Source organism: Eptesicus fuscus, chromosome 13, assembly GCF_027574615.1.
Source record: "Eptesicus fuscus isolate TK198812 chromosome 13, DD_ASM_mEF_20220401, whole genome shotgun sequence".
Taxonomy (NCBI): domain Eukaryota; kingdom Metazoa; phylum Chordata; class Mammalia; order Chiroptera; family Vespertilionidae; genus Eptesicus; species Eptesicus fuscus.
Window position 1 is genome coordinate 1,147,734 of NC_072485.1, and position 14,426 is coordinate 1,162,159.

The window sequence follows — 14,426 nt, forward strand, 5'->3', positions numbered from 1 at the left end:
TCGTGGTTAGCCCCACTCACCTGTTCTAGAGTGCTGCTATTATAAATTCACTAGAGGCTCAGTGCACAAAATTCGTGCATGGAGGGGGGGGGGTGTCCCTCAGACCAGCCTGCACCCTCTCCAATCTGGGACATCCCTCTCACAATCCAGGACTGCTGGCTCCCAACCGCTCACCTGCCTGCCTGATTGCCCCTAACCACTCCTGCCAGCCTGATCACCCCCTAACCATTCCCCTGCCAGCCTGATTGACACCTAATTGCTCCCCTGCCGGCCCGATTGCCCCTAAGTGCCCTCCCCTGCAGGCCTGGTCCCTCCCAACTGCCCTCCCTTGCAGGCCTGGTCCCCCCCAACTGCCCTCCCTTGCAGGCCTGGGTCCCCCACAACTATCCTCCCCTTCAGGCCTGATCACCCCCAACTGCCCTTCCTTGCAGGCCTGGTCCTTCCCAACTGCCCTCCCCTGCATGCCTGATCACCCCCAACTGCCCTCCCTTGCATGCCTGGTCCCTCCCAACTGCTCTCCCCTGCTTGCCATGAGGGTGGCCATCTTTGACCACATGGGTATGGCCATCTTGTGTTGGAATGATAGTCAATTTGCATATTACTCTTTTATTAGATAGGATGGCCTCTGCCTAGGACCTCCAGAAAGAGGGTAGATACTGAGAAGAAATGGACATTTCACAAAAGCAGGGGGAGGTGAGCTGGGAACAGAAACCCCAGCCACTAAAAAGGGAACAAGCCTAATTACTCAGCTCCTTTTCTGGGTGGCTTTATCTCATTACCTAGTTAACTGCACCAAACACAAGAAAGACTAACAGCAGAAGCATTTATTACCAAAACAAGCGCTACACACGCTGCCCCACCCTGGCCCTGAGGATGACGCAGAAGTCCTTGGGTGGCAGGAGGAACCCTCTGGGGGGAAGGGGCTCCTGGGACATAGCCTCAGCTGGGCAGGTGAAAGGAAGGGCCGCAGCAGGGACTAGATCCATGTCATCCTTGGGCCCGAGAAACCCTAAAGATGGGAGTGGGTGCAAGCTGACTAAGGACTTTCACCACTGCTCCAGCATGTCTAGGGGTCATGGTTGAGCCTGATACTAGCTCCCTCTACAAGAAAACAACATACACAACCATGCTATCCTCCTCAGAGTCCCAGCTCCTCAGGGTCCCCACAAAAACAGGGTGTGGCAGAAAAAGGAATGTCCTTAAGAGTCTGCTGACTGATGCAAGCCAGATCCTGAGTGGACCACACTGCTCCCAGCACCCCTCCAAAAGGCATCCACTGGCAAGGGCTGCCCCAAGGGGCACTGCCACCAGCCTGGCTCAAACCCAAGCCTGGGCTAGGAATGTTGCTGCTCGACCGCCTTCAGACCATCCGGACTTCTGGTTCCCAGGTACTCCCTGAAGCTTCTCCATGATACCCCGAGGGGGACTCACGGGCTGGGGCGGGACTCTCCCGGGCCTTTGGACAGCACATAGTAGACAATCTCCTGGGCATTGGTCTGATTCACCACATGGATGACAGGACTGGAGGTGTCCTGAGAGGCTGAGAGACTGTCCTCACCACCTTGGCCCTCCTCTTCCGCCTCTTGCTGGGGCCCTGGCTCCCCGGGCACTGTTTCTAGAATGATGCTCTGCAGGCCGCTCTCGTTCAGGGACGCTCCCAGGTCCGAGCCTTCCTGTGGTTGCCGCAGCAGCTGCTGTGTCAGTTCCACACTTTCATAGCGAACCAGCTGCAGCCGCATGTAGCCGTCCTCATGCTCCTTGTATCTGGGGAAGCAGGAGCACACAGGGCATCAGGCATGGGCGGGGCCACAGAAATGGGGGGCGTGGCAAGTAAGGAACAAACCCAAGGGGTGAGGAGCCCTGGGGTTCTAAGTAATGGAGTTGAAGACAGAGATGTTTATCAGGACATGAAAGCCAGAGGGAAATCATTACTCAAAATTGAGAATTTTAAGTAGAAACCCAGGGAGTGGGGGTGAGGGAGGAGGGAAAATGAGAAATTATTAGCAGAGGCTGAGGTCAAGGAGCTATGGTTCTGGACCCTTAGGCTCTACTTCTATTTTGGCTGCAGGACTTTGGCACCATTTATTGGGTTTGTCACTGTGTCTTGAATTCAAAAATCAGAAAAATAATCTTTGCCTCACTCACTGCTATTCTTGGGGTTCCTTGAGCCTAAAGGGATGGAGGGCATCAAAGCACTATCAAATTAAAAATTTTAATTTGAATATGGGAAAAAATGTGTTCAAATCTATGGGAGGGTTGAGACGTACCGAAAACGGGGGTGCCCTGAGGGCCACTTGAACTGGTGCTTTTTGCGAAGATGCACAGTGAGGTTGTTACCCCTGGTGAAGCATTTGTCACACACGTGGCATTTGTACCTTGGCTCTGAGTAACCCTGATGGGGGGGGGGGGGGAGAGGGAGGTCAGCTCTTCAGCCTTGGCTCCCCCCCCCGCCCCCCACTCTGCTGACCCTTCCCCCGCCAGCCCCACTCACTTCATGCACTTTCCGGTAATGGGACTTGACGGAGCAGAGGGCTCGGGCGCTGAAGCTGCAGTTCTCAAAATCACACCTGTAGGCTGGCTCCTTGCTGTGGGTATCCAGGTGCTTCCGGAGGTCGATCAGATTCTTGCAGCTGCCAGGAGAGGTCAGGAGGGTGGGAGGGCATGGGGACTCTAGAACACCAGGTCTGTGACTTCCAGCCCCCGGTTCCCCTTACCTGTAGTCACAACAGTCGCATTTAAAGGGCCGGTCCTCGCTGTGGCGAAAGCGCATGTGGTTGCGGAGGGAAGATGGCAGGGGACAGGTCATATCGCACAGAGGGCACTTGTAGTGGTTCACTGAGGAGCAGAGGAGGCTGTGATCTGAGGGCCAGGGGAACCTTGGGGGGTGGGTAGGGAGGCTGGTGGTGCCCAATTACTCACCATGGTTACGCATGTGGTCTCGCAACAGCCTCTCAGTGGCAAACCTCTTGGAGCAGTGAGAGCACTGGAAGCGTTGCTCTGGGGCAGGGCAGGAAAAGAAAGGGTGGCTGTAAAAGACGGTGGAGGTAGAGGGGAGAAGGAGTCCCAGAGAGGGGAGCCTCCCGGCAAAAGGGAACCACCCCGAGGAGACAAGGGGAGTTTAGGGAACTAGGATGGACACAACATCAGGGAAAGAGCGTGGGACTTGGCATGGAGAACCTGAATTCGAATCCCGGCCTGGACACTTACTAGCTGTGTGGTCTCAAGTAAGTGATTTTAAGCTCTCTGAGCCTTAGCTTCCTCATCTGCAAAAAGGGGATAAGAAGCCTACCTCATGGGCTGTTGTGAAGAGTCACTAAGATAACTGACAGGCACACAGTCAGCTCTGAGTAACAATGTCTAATAACTCCGAGTCAGCAGAGACCGGGGCAGGTGCCTGAGCCCTACAGGTAGATGCAGCCAAGTTGCATATAACCCTGGAAATATGCCCCCAACCCCACAGGCTAAACAGCCTGCACCCACTTCTGATTGCTTACGATCCAGTGAGGTCTGGCGACGGATGTGGTCTAAGAACTTGGTGTTGTTGGCAAACATGCCCCCGCAGGTGGGGCAGGCCGCCACCTTCTCCTGGGTATGGCTGCGGAGGTGCTCACGAAGCTTACAGTGGTCCTTGAAGGTACAGGTACAGCCTGGGAAGGAAGGACCAGTCAGGCTCTAGCCACAAACCCACGGCGTAGGCTCTGGACGCCCCCGTCTCTCCAGAAACAGCCAGCCTTGCCCTGCAAGCAGCCAGCCAGCCGTCCCAGCTGCTCTAGCCCTTCAGCAATCCCAGGGTTTCTTCAGAGGCCAGGAGCTGAGGAGTGACCCTACCTTTCCAGCCACACAGCACCACGTGGTTGTCCTTGCCAACGGCTCTATATTCACAGCACAGGCTGTGCGCTTCCACGTGCCGGTAGAACCACTCAGGATTGTCGAAGGAGCTCTGTGCCAGGAGCAACTTGGGGTAAGCACTGAGGGTGGGTGGAGGGACTCTTAACCCCATGTGTCCAAAGGGGACCTCTTGGCTCCCTCCCAAATTAACTCTGAGGATGGGAACGTTTGAGCAAGGGAGCTACGAGCCATGAAGGAGATACTAGCAGGAGCCTCAGGACTGTAGGGTCTGAAGAAAGGATCAAGGCTTCTCGAGTTCAGACCTGCAACTTCCTCCCACCCCTATTTCTGGCAACTACCTGCTGACCTCACAGTGCTCCCACAGACACAGGAAGTGGTCAGGGATGTCCGGGATGATGTTGCGGCTGTGGAAGTCCAGGATGCAAGGGCTGAGGTCGGCCTGGCTCTGCAGGGCCTGCAGCCCCCACTGCTTCAGCTTCGTGTGGTAGCAGTGGAAGTAGACGTGGCGGACAAGGTCAGCAGAACTGTCCAGAGAACAAAAGCCACACTCCTGCCATAAGCAGGAGAATTCTTCCTCTGCAGAAAGGGGTTTAGAGAGAACATGATGCTTTCTGACGCTCAGCTCTCCTTCCACCTGTGGCACTTAGCAGCAGGTGAGGAAGCTGCACCCTGACCGAATTGCCAGTTCATTCAGCAACATGTCCCACCACTGTGTGCCCAGTGCTGGGAATGTCACGAGTAGAGCCCCAGCCTTTGCCCTTACACAGCTTACAGCCAGGGTGGAAAAGCATTACTCAAATAAGCACAGGTATAATTACAAACTGTGACCAGTCCTAAGTTCTCGGCAGGTGGAGGCACGGCACTGCAAAGTAAACAGAGGGAGACGGCGTCTTGGAAGTGTCCCTGTGCTAAGATCTGAAGGCAGAGTGTCTATGAACTAGTGGAGAAGGGTGATCTATGCAGAGGGACAGTGTGTCCAAGTCCCAGCGCCAGAAACTCAGCGGTAGCCGGTGTGAGTGGCATGCAGTCCCCTGGCTGAGTGTCTACTGCTCCCTGCGAAAGATGCTGCTTCCCAACAGGGACACCCCTGCTCCTTGTGTCAAACTACAAACCCTTCTTCCTCCGTGTTCTGCCCCAGATCTGTCTTCTCCAGGAAGGCCCACCAACCATTCAACCTAAGCACCACACTTCCTTTTTTTTTTTTTTTAATATAATGTATTTTATTGATTCTTCACAGAGAGGAAGGGAGAGGGATAGAGAGCTAGAAACATCGATGAGAGAGAAACATCGACCAGCAGCTGCCTCCTGCACGCCCCCTACCGGGGATATGCCCACAACCAATGTACATGCCCTTGACCGGAACCGAACCTGGGACCCTTGAGTCCGCAGCCTGACGCTCTATCCACTGAGCCAAACCGGTTTCGGCATAAGCACCATACTTTCAATGTTCACACGGCTTTACTGGTTTTGAAAAGTAGATACTTTTAAAAATGTAATAATCCCCTAATTTCTCTTTTGTGTAAATATCATTTGGCTTTTGAAACTTTTAGTTACATATTTCAGTCACAACTACAAACAGAATTTGAAGGGAGCTATCTCTGTACTTTCTATGTAAGTTTTCAAACTCTGCTGTGATCTATTAGTGGGTGGCAAAATCAATTTAGGGGATTGCAAACCACATTTTCTTTCTTTCTTTTAATCCTCACTCAAGGACATGCTTGGAGAGAGAGGAGGGAGTGAGGGAGGGAAGGAGGGAGACATTGATGTGAAAGAGAAAAACCGATCAGTTGCCTTCCGTCCGGGAATCGAACCCGAAACCACATGTGTGACCTGACCGGAAATCAAACCGGCAACCTTTCGGAGCAAAGGACAACGCTCAACCAATCAAGTCACACCAGCGAGGCCACATTTTTTTCTTTTAAAGAAATAGAATAAGAGAACACTTCAGAGAGCATTTAATAAAGGTAAATATTTTTCCAAATATTTTTTAACTTGTGTTTCAGGGTTGTGATGTAAAATGTATTTCTAATTGGTAGTCACATTAAAAAAAAGAGAGAGAGAGAAACACCAGGGAGTGAAAAAAGCAGGTTGCCAACAGCTTGTACAATATAAAAGACAAGTCAGCCCTGGCCGATGTGGCTCAGTGGATAGAGCGTCAGCCTGCAGACTGAAAGGTCCAGGGTTTGATTCCGTTCAAGGGCACGTGACTGGGTTGCGAGCTTGATCCCCAGTGTGGGGGCGTGCAGAAGGCAGCCAATCAATGATTCTCTCTCATCAAAGATGTTTCTATCTCTCTCTCCTCTCCCTTCCTCTCTGAAATCAATAAAAATAAAAAAATAAAAAAACAAAAAAAAACTAGTGCCCTGCCCTGACTGGTTTGACTCAGTGGATAGAGCGTCGACTTGAGGACTCAAGGGTCCCAGGTTCGATTCCGGTCAAGGGCATGTACCTTGGTTGCAGGCACATCTCCATTAGGGGGTGTGCAGGAGGCAGCTGATCCATGTTTCTCTCTCATCGATGTTTCTAACTCTCTATCCCTCTCCCTTCTCTCTGTAAAAAAATCAATAAAATATATTTTAAAAACATAAAATAAAACAAGTGCCCTGGTGCACGGATTCGTGCTCACTGAAAGGAAATTAATTAGAAGGTGGCCGGTGGGACTGGGCGTAACAGGCCAGACATGCCCTGGAGCCAACCTCCCGAGGTCCCTCCCCGGCCGGTGGCACCTGGGGCGGCCCCGCAGCTGGAAGGGTGTCTGTGGAGTGAGCAGGGCCTCTCTGACAGGTGGTGTCCCTTGGCCTGTCCTGCGGGGATTGGGCCAAAACTGGCTCTCCGACATCCCCTGAGGGGTCCCGGATTGCGAGAGGGCAGTTCTTGGGTGACGCACCCTGGAATCGGGCTCCCTCCTCTCTGGTTCTAGGGTACGTCACCCGAGAACCACTGCTGCCAAGTCACTGCAGCTCGGCAGCTCCTGTGTTGAGCATCTGCCCCCTGGTGGTCAGTGTGCGTCATACCTACGGGCCGGTTGGACGGTCACTTAACCTTTTATATATACAGAAGACAGGTAAATAAATAAATGGAAAACCAGGCTTGAAGATCAGCCCATGAACGACACAGTAACTATGCAGGTCAGGAAGTTCATGATTAACAGAATACTTCATTGAAACAAAGGGTCACGGACATTCTTCTCCCTGGGAAGTCAACAGTTCCTAAGACAGAAAATCAGGAAAAACTAGCCAAAATGTACAAGACCACACCAGATGTCATCTCTGTGTTCAGATTCAGAACACATTTTGGTGGTGGTACAACTAACTAGCTTTGTCATGTTTTATTTAATTTTTAAAAATATTTTTGATTTCAGAGGGAGAGGGAGAGATAGAAACATCAATGATGAAAGAATCATTTTTCGGCTGCCTCCTTCCCACCCCACACTGGGGATGGAGCCCGCAACCCGGGCCTGTCACTGACAGGGAACCAAACCGTGACCTCCTGGTTCATAGGTCAACGCTCAACCATTGACACACCAGCTGGGCATGTGATGATTTGATTCCTGGGATTACTCCAAGAAAAATGAACCCAAACAGCCTAGCAAGTCATGACCTATATGAAAAGACCTCCAGAAAAGGAATGGGAAAGGAATGCAAGGACAGAATGAAGAAAGCCAGGGACCTGCAAAGGCCAGTGTTGGTGCTGCAAGAAGTGAGCTGGAGACAGGACAACAGGAGGTTCCTCAGTGACTTTATCTGTGGTGACTGCAGATTTTCCACGAGGATTAATGAATTAAGAACTTTTATGTGGCCGTGCACCCCTGAGTCCGGGCGAGACCAAACCAGAGGGAGTCGGACCTGCATTACCACCATTTGTCCACCATCCAGAGCTGAAAAGTCAGTGCTGACATGTACACATAAGGAACTGGTGGACATTGAAATTGGGTCTCAAAAGAACTGTTGGTTCAGAAAGAAACTCACTACAGACTGATTCATTTGCCTGTCAGCATAACTATTATTGCTCATCTTACATTCGGTTCTTATAAGTATATTTCTAGTAACACATGATCTCACTCATCTAGGGGAAATGATGAACAACATAGACTGATGAACAAGAACAGACCCAGAAACAAGGAGGCATCGATCGGACTGTCGGGCCTCAGAGGGAGGGTAGGGGAGGGTGGGGGGAGGGGGGAGAGATCAACCAAAGGACTTGGGTGCATGCATACGAGCCTAACCAATGGTTAAGGACAACAGGGGGTTGGGGGCATCCATGGGGAGGGGTGGGGGATGGGAATGGGGGGATGAGGACAAATATGTGACACCTTAATCAATAAAGAAATTTAAATTTAAAAAAAAAACTTTTATGTGTCTAGTTGTTTAGAAATACATATAAAAGTACCAGTTATCACATGTAGAGAGAGGTCAAAAAGAATGTTCACAAAAGTACTGTCAATAATTGCCTTTGGATGGGAAGATGGCACATTCCTGTTGAAAATCCTTGTTGAATGAGTTTTCTATGCGTCTACAATGTTTTTATAAACAACAAAAGCACAACTAGGAAATTAAACCACCACTCTCCTGGCTGCCTTCTCCGTCTGCGGGAAGTCAGATGTTCCCCCTTCCCTTGAGCTCTTTCCCCTCCCGGGCCCCGCTTACCCAGCAGGTCCTCCTCCTCTTCCTCCTCCTCCTCCCCCGAGCTGTGCAGGTGCTTCTGCAGGTGCTGAGTGACATGCTCGCAGAACTCCTCCATGGCTGAGCACACAAAGGAGCAGGACCCCCACTCACACTGCAGCCCCAGGTTCTCCTTTCGGGGGACTTTCCCAGGGGGCGGCATGGCCTTCACCCTAGAGGAGGAGGAAAAGATCCCAGCTGCAGGACTACACCCGGTGTGGCTGGGGTGACCTGGGTAGGCAGCCTACCTAGAACCTGCAGCAAAAAGTCTTCCCAGTCACCTGTGGCAAAGCCGTGCCTTTTCAACAAAGATGGAATAGTTCCTCAAAAGCCTGGAAGCTGCCGAAACCGGTTTGGCTCAGTGGATAGAGCATAGGTCTGCGGACTGAGGGGTCCCGGGTTCGATTCCGGTCAAGGGCATGTACATTGGCAGCTGGTCGATGTTTCTCTCTCATCGATGTTTCTAACTCTCTATCCCTCTCACTTTCTTTCTGTGAAAAATCAATAAAATATATTAAAAAAAAAAAAAAAAAAAAAAGCCTGGAAGCTTTCTGTGTTCTCGGGAAAGGAGAGTACAAACTAACCTTGTTTATTAGCACGTGCCAGGCACTGAGCTAAGCACTTTAACATTTTCTCATACAGCTTCAGAGCAACCCACCAGGGAATTATTCCTGTGCAAAGTAGAACAAAGCTCAGGTTCAAAGAGATGGCTTTAGAGAAGAACCAGAGTACAAATCCAGACTCCATGGACCACCATCTATTAGCTGTGTGACTTTAGCCAAGTAACTTAACCCTTCTACTCCTGAACATCATCAGCTTCAAAATTGGATACCAAAACCTTCTGGTTTTTGGTTTTTATTAAAGTATATTTTATTGATTTTTTACAGAGAGGAAGGGAGAAGGATAGAGAGTTAGAAACGTCGATGAGAGAGAAACATCGATCAGCTGGCTCCTGCACACCCCCCACTGGGGATGTGCCCACAACCAAGGTACATGCCCTTGACTGGAATGGAACCTGGGACCCTTCAGTCCGAAGGCCGACGCTCTATCCACTGAGCCAATCCGGTTAGGGCTTCTGTTTTTAATTTTGCACTTACTATATGCCAAACACCATACTAAGCACTTTATTCACATTGTGTAGTTTAATTTAATTTCGTCACACTATGAGGTAAGCACAATTTTTAAAAAATATATTTTTATTGATTTCAGAGAGGGAGCAGGAGAGAGAAACATCAATGACCAGAATCACTGATTAGCTGTCTCCTGCACTGGGGATGGAGCCCGAAAACTGGGCATGTGCCCTGACCTGGAATCAAATCGTGACCTCCTGGTTCATAGGTCAATGCTCCATCAAGGAGCCGTGCTGCCAGGCTGACTTTACTTACAGATAAAGACCTGAGGCTCAGAGAGTTAACTGGTTTGCTCAAGGCCACACACCAGGTGTGACAAGGTCAGGTTGGGCTAACTCCAAAGTCCATGCTCCTTCTAACCCCACAGCCTGCAAATGAACCCAAAGCTCCTCATTTCTTACTGCATCACGTCACACGGCCCCTGCCAGACTCTCAAATGCCATACCATCTGCCTTTCCCCAACCTACCAGGTGGTTTACTCCAACTCTCCCCTAACACCCTCTAAACAAAAATGTAAAGAGGGAGAAAAAAGAGAGAAGCCCATTCTTCTTTCCCTGGGGAGGGAATAATTCCCTCTTGCTCATGAGCTTTTTAATAAACCTCTTGCCGGAGTACTAAAAAATAAATATATAAAATGCAGATTTCTGCCCTAACCGGTTTGGCTCAGTGGATAGAGCAGTCGGCCTGTAGACTGAAGGGTCCCAGGTTCTATTCCGGTCAAGGGCATGTACCTTGGTTGTGGGCACATCCCCAGCAGGAGGTATGCAGGAGGCAGCTGATCAACGTTTCTCTCTCATCAATGTTTCTAACTCTCTATCCCTTTCTGTAAAAAAATCAATAAAATATATATATATTTTTATATGCAGATTTCATTTGAACAAGAGGCCAAATCTGTCTAATTGATACCATACCTAACATGTATTCAGCATGCTTAAGTATGTATTAAATATTTGAAGCTAAATAAAAAACAAAAGGTTCTTGCCTGGCTGGTGTGGCTCCGTTGAGCCTCAACCTATGAATCAGGAGGTCGAGGTGGATTCCCTGTCAGGGCACATGCCCAGGTTGGGGCTCCATCCCCAGTGTGGGGTGTGCAGGAGGCAGCCGATCATAACTGATGCTTCTCTCTCTCAAATCAATAAAAATATTAAAACAAACAACAACAACCAGTTAAAGTTTTCAATTTTTAGTAAAGCATACAAATGCAGAGTTCTCCTGTTCCCCACCTAGGGGTTTGGATTCAGGAAGGCTGGGGTGAAGCCTAGGAATCCGCCCCTTTAACTCAGCACTCCATTCCCATGCGGGCAGGTCCAGACCAGAGTTTGAGGAGAAGAAGTTTCCCTCATTAAAAGAAAACAGACAGCAGAGGATGACACTGTGAGCAAAAGTTCTGGGGGATGAGAGGATGCTAGAGGCCTTGACTCTGTCCCAAGTGTCACCTCACCTGGAGAATTCTGATTCTCACTGATTCTCAATGCCCCCACCATGTGGACCCTGGGAGTAGGCATTGCTCCCTCTGGCCTCCCTGAGACAGGCAGGACCTATGAAAAAGGCCTCTACTACATACTGAGAGGCGGCGGGAAAAGAGAGAATACAAAATAGATAAAATCCTTCATGCCCGCCAGTACTGGAGCCTACTATACCTAATTGTTTACCAGAAAAACCCCTTTTCAATCTACAGCCCTAGTCACCTTCGACACTGGGGTGAACATGGGTTTGCTGGGCTGACACCAGAACATCTCAAGCCTATTTTTATGCTGCTCATGGTCAGCATGGTTGTTTCCTGTGTTCTATTCTCATGTACCCAACTGGGCAATCTTAGCTGCTTCTGCGCAGAAGCCATTTCACACCCACCTGGGACCCTAACACTGGCCAGCACAGTACTGAGCACAAATATTCTAAACACACTGCTGCTGAGCCCAGGAAGCAGGCTACCCAGATAGCTAGAATGACCTGAAACCTTGCAAGTTCCCCGAATCCCTCTTTCACTGGCCCCAGCCACCCTTACTTTCCCTGTGCCCTGCTTATTTCTACCCTGGGGAGTTATGGGACAGAGTGACTATCTGATCGCCGCATTTTCCCAAGGCAGGGAATGCAATGAGGCAACAACTTGTGTAGTGGAGTACTGGACCAGCTGTAAGAAGGCCTGGGTTCAAGTTTTTTGTCTCAATGACTTGGCTATGCCTAGAATAATATAACAATAAATGTCAAGCACTATTCTAAGCATTTGTATAAAAATGCATTAATAGCCCGGCTGGCATGGCTCAGTGGTTGAGAATCGACCTATCAATCAGGAGGTCAGGGTACATGCCCAGGTTGCGGGCTCCATCCCCAGTGTGGGGCAAGCAGGAGGCAGCTGATCGATGATTCTCTCATCATTGATGTTTCTATCTCTCCCCCTCTCCCTTCTTCTCTGAAATAAATAAAAAGATAAATAAATAAATAAACAAACAAACAAAAACGAATAAATACAGGAACCCCACTGAGGTAAGTACCATTATTATTCTACTTCACTGATGAATACATGGGCCGATAAGTTAAGTAATTTACCTAATGTCACAAAGTTCGGGATTGATGGAAAAGGAATTCAAAGCCAATGAGTTTGGCTCCATTTTCCTCCTCTACCTGTCTTACTTTTCTGATTCCCTCCTCCCCACAGACATCACATCTATATACACAGCACCCAAAACGTGTCACTGCTTTGTCAGTCTCCTCCAGTATGTTGGAAGCTCTTAAGAGAGCCTGCCCCTTGCCCTGTTCAGTTCTAACTGCAGGGGGTCTCTTAATATTTAAGCAAACTTAATTTATTACCTTTTTTCTTTAATTCACTGACTTTAGAGAGAGGGAGAGACAGAAACATCGAGTTGTTGTTCCACCTACGCATTCATTGGCTGATTCTTGTATTCGCCCTGAGGATGGAGCCCGACACCCTGGCAGACCGCTCCAACCAACGAAGCTATTCTTTTATTTTTGGACAAATCACTTAGCTCCTCTAAACCTGTTTCCTTAAATGTAAAAAGGGATACTAATATCTCAGTAATGGGTAATGGAGTCAACAGATCTGGTCAGAAAGCTCCAACTAGCTACACGACCTTAGGCAAGGTAGCATGGGACTAATTATGCCTGTCTCATTGAATTTACTTATGAAGCAAATTACATAATATTAAAATGCTCAGCAAAACACACCACTAGAACTCAACAAATGTTAGCTATTCGTGACGTATCCTTGCTTCTGATGGTGCGCTGATTTTAAGCCTGATCTAATTCTACAAAAAAGGTCAACCAAAGGAAAACCCGAGGGTCCTTCACACGTCTTTTCAACAGGAATCCTAGGAAGACGCCATCAGCAAGTGCTTGCGGGTGAATACAACGCAGGGCACCGAAGGAACCTCGAATGGGACTCAGGAGGAGGGACCCAGGCTCTGAGCCCCTGAAGACTCACAATTCGGTAGAAGAGAGAAGGCTCGACGCGTGACGACAACGACCAAAACAAAGCGCCCGCGGAGGGAAATCAGGAGAAATCAGCGCGCAGGCGGAGACGGAGAGTCCGGCCCCGGCGGTGGGCGCCAGGCCCCGCAAGGACGGGTAGGGCTCGGAGAGAAGAAAGGAGGCCCTCCCGGCGGGTAGCGCCTCTCCGGCGCGGCCCCGCAGTTGCCCGGGCCCTGTCCCCGAAGGCGGGGGAGACCGTGTCGCAGCGCCGCGGGGACCCAGACGAGAGAGCAGGGAGGTTCGGGGCGCGCAGGCAGCAGGCCGACCGCCGTGGCCGAGCGGCGAGAGGAAGCCCCGCTGGGGCGACTCGGGAAGAGCGGGGCCTCGAAGCCCGCGGCCCACACGCTGCCCACCCGGCGCGGGTCCCGCTTACCGCCCCTCGGCTCCCGCGTCTCTCCAGCTCCCCTTCCACCGCGACCATTTCCGGGAGGGCACGTGAGCGACGTCAGCGACAGCCAATCGCCGCTCTCTAACAGCCAATGGCCCCTGCGACTGATGGTGCGGGCGCGCGCCAAAACCCGGAAGGGGCGGGCGCGCGGGGCGAAGGGCTGTAGCGAAAGAGAGGGCGGCGGGCGCAGCCTGGAGCCCGAGGGCTGAGTTCCCCCGACTGCGCAGGCGGCGCGCGGGCCACACTGCACTTGCGCAGGCCTCGGGGGCGGTGCCAGTCGGGTCTCGCCTCCCGGATTGGCTCCTGCGTTTAGCTGGCTGCCGGGACCGCGAGGAGGAGGTGTCAGAAGCTGGGTGCCCAGTGCTGCCACCACTGCCCGGCCCAAACTGGATCCTACCTCTATCTTTCACCCTCTTAATCCTTTTTTAAAAAAAATTGATTTCGGAGAGGAAGGGAGAGGGAGAGAGCAAAACATCAACGATGAGCGAGAATCATTGTTCGGCTGCCTCCTGCACGACCCACAATGGGGATGGAGCCCGCCAGCCGGCATTTCCCTGACCAGGAATTGAACCCTGACCTGGTTCTTAGGTTGATGCTGGACTCATTTTACTTCTTATCCAATCCCAGAGGTTTCCCCGCTTTACTTTCTCCTACATCCCTAATCAATCAACAATGGATTTCATGTAACCCACTTATGTCACCTCTGATGGTAGTTGATAAAAATAGGTGAACAACCATTTTCCAGAGCACTGTCTCAATGTGTTGAGATTCTGCTTCTGGGAATTGTCAACAGTTTGGGTCAAATAAACTCACAAAAATTTCCTACAGGTTTGAATGTTTCTTACGTTAACAGCTGCTACAAATGATTCTCGATGGAACATTCAAAGTGGTCTTTACAGAGAGCAAAAGTGA

At 50.5% G+C, this 14,426-nt stretch overlaps 1 protein-coding gene across 4 annotated transcripts; it reads right to left on the reverse strand.

Moving 5' to 3' along the window:
* Positions 1-809: 809 nt before the first annotated feature.
* On the reverse strand, positions 810-13,558 carry HINFP (histone H4 transcription factor). 4 transcript variants are annotated; one of them, XM_008150078.3, is made up of 10 exons: positions 13,500-13,558; positions 8,496-8,683; positions 4,196-4,425; positions 3,829-3,940; positions 3,495-3,647; positions 2,920-2,997; positions 2,715-2,835; positions 2,492-2,630; positions 2,268-2,392; positions 810-1,764 (listed from the first exon to the last, which is right to left on the reverse strand). In XM_008150078.3, exons 2-10 carry the CDS (start codon positions 8,671-8,673, stop codon positions 1,428-1,430), a joined length of 1,473 nt encoding a protein of 490 aa, XP_008148300.2. In that variant the 5' UTR covers positions 8,674-8,683; positions 13,500-13,558; the 3' UTR covers positions 810-1,427. The 4 variants fall into 4 exon arrangements, with proteins under 4 accessions (XP_008148300.2, XP_028014215.1, XP_054580901.1 ...); XM_028158414.2 differs by lacking the exon at positions 13,500-13,558 and adding an exon at positions 13,080-13,493; XM_054724926.1 differs by lacking the exon at positions 8,496-8,683 and having other exon boundaries at positions 4,196-4,373; positions 13,500-13,536.
* Between the last annotated feature and the right edge of the window lie 868 nt (positions 13,559-14,426).

Bases quoted from the DNA above. Each gene is read 5' to 3' on its own strand.
- HINFP (XM_008150078.3), bottom strand. From the start codon at position 8,673: ATGCCGCCCCCTGGGAAAGTCCCCCGAAAGGAGAACCTGGGGCTGCAG. The intron at 3,648-3,828 runs GTAGGGTCACTC...CTTCCTTCCCAG, and splicing joins GGTGCTGTGTGGCTGGAAAG to GCTGTACCTGTACCTTCAAG. The intron at 2,393-2,491 runs GTGAGTGGGGCT...CCCCCCCATCAG, and splicing joins ATTACCGGAAAGTGCATGAA to GGTTACTCAGAGCCAAGGTA.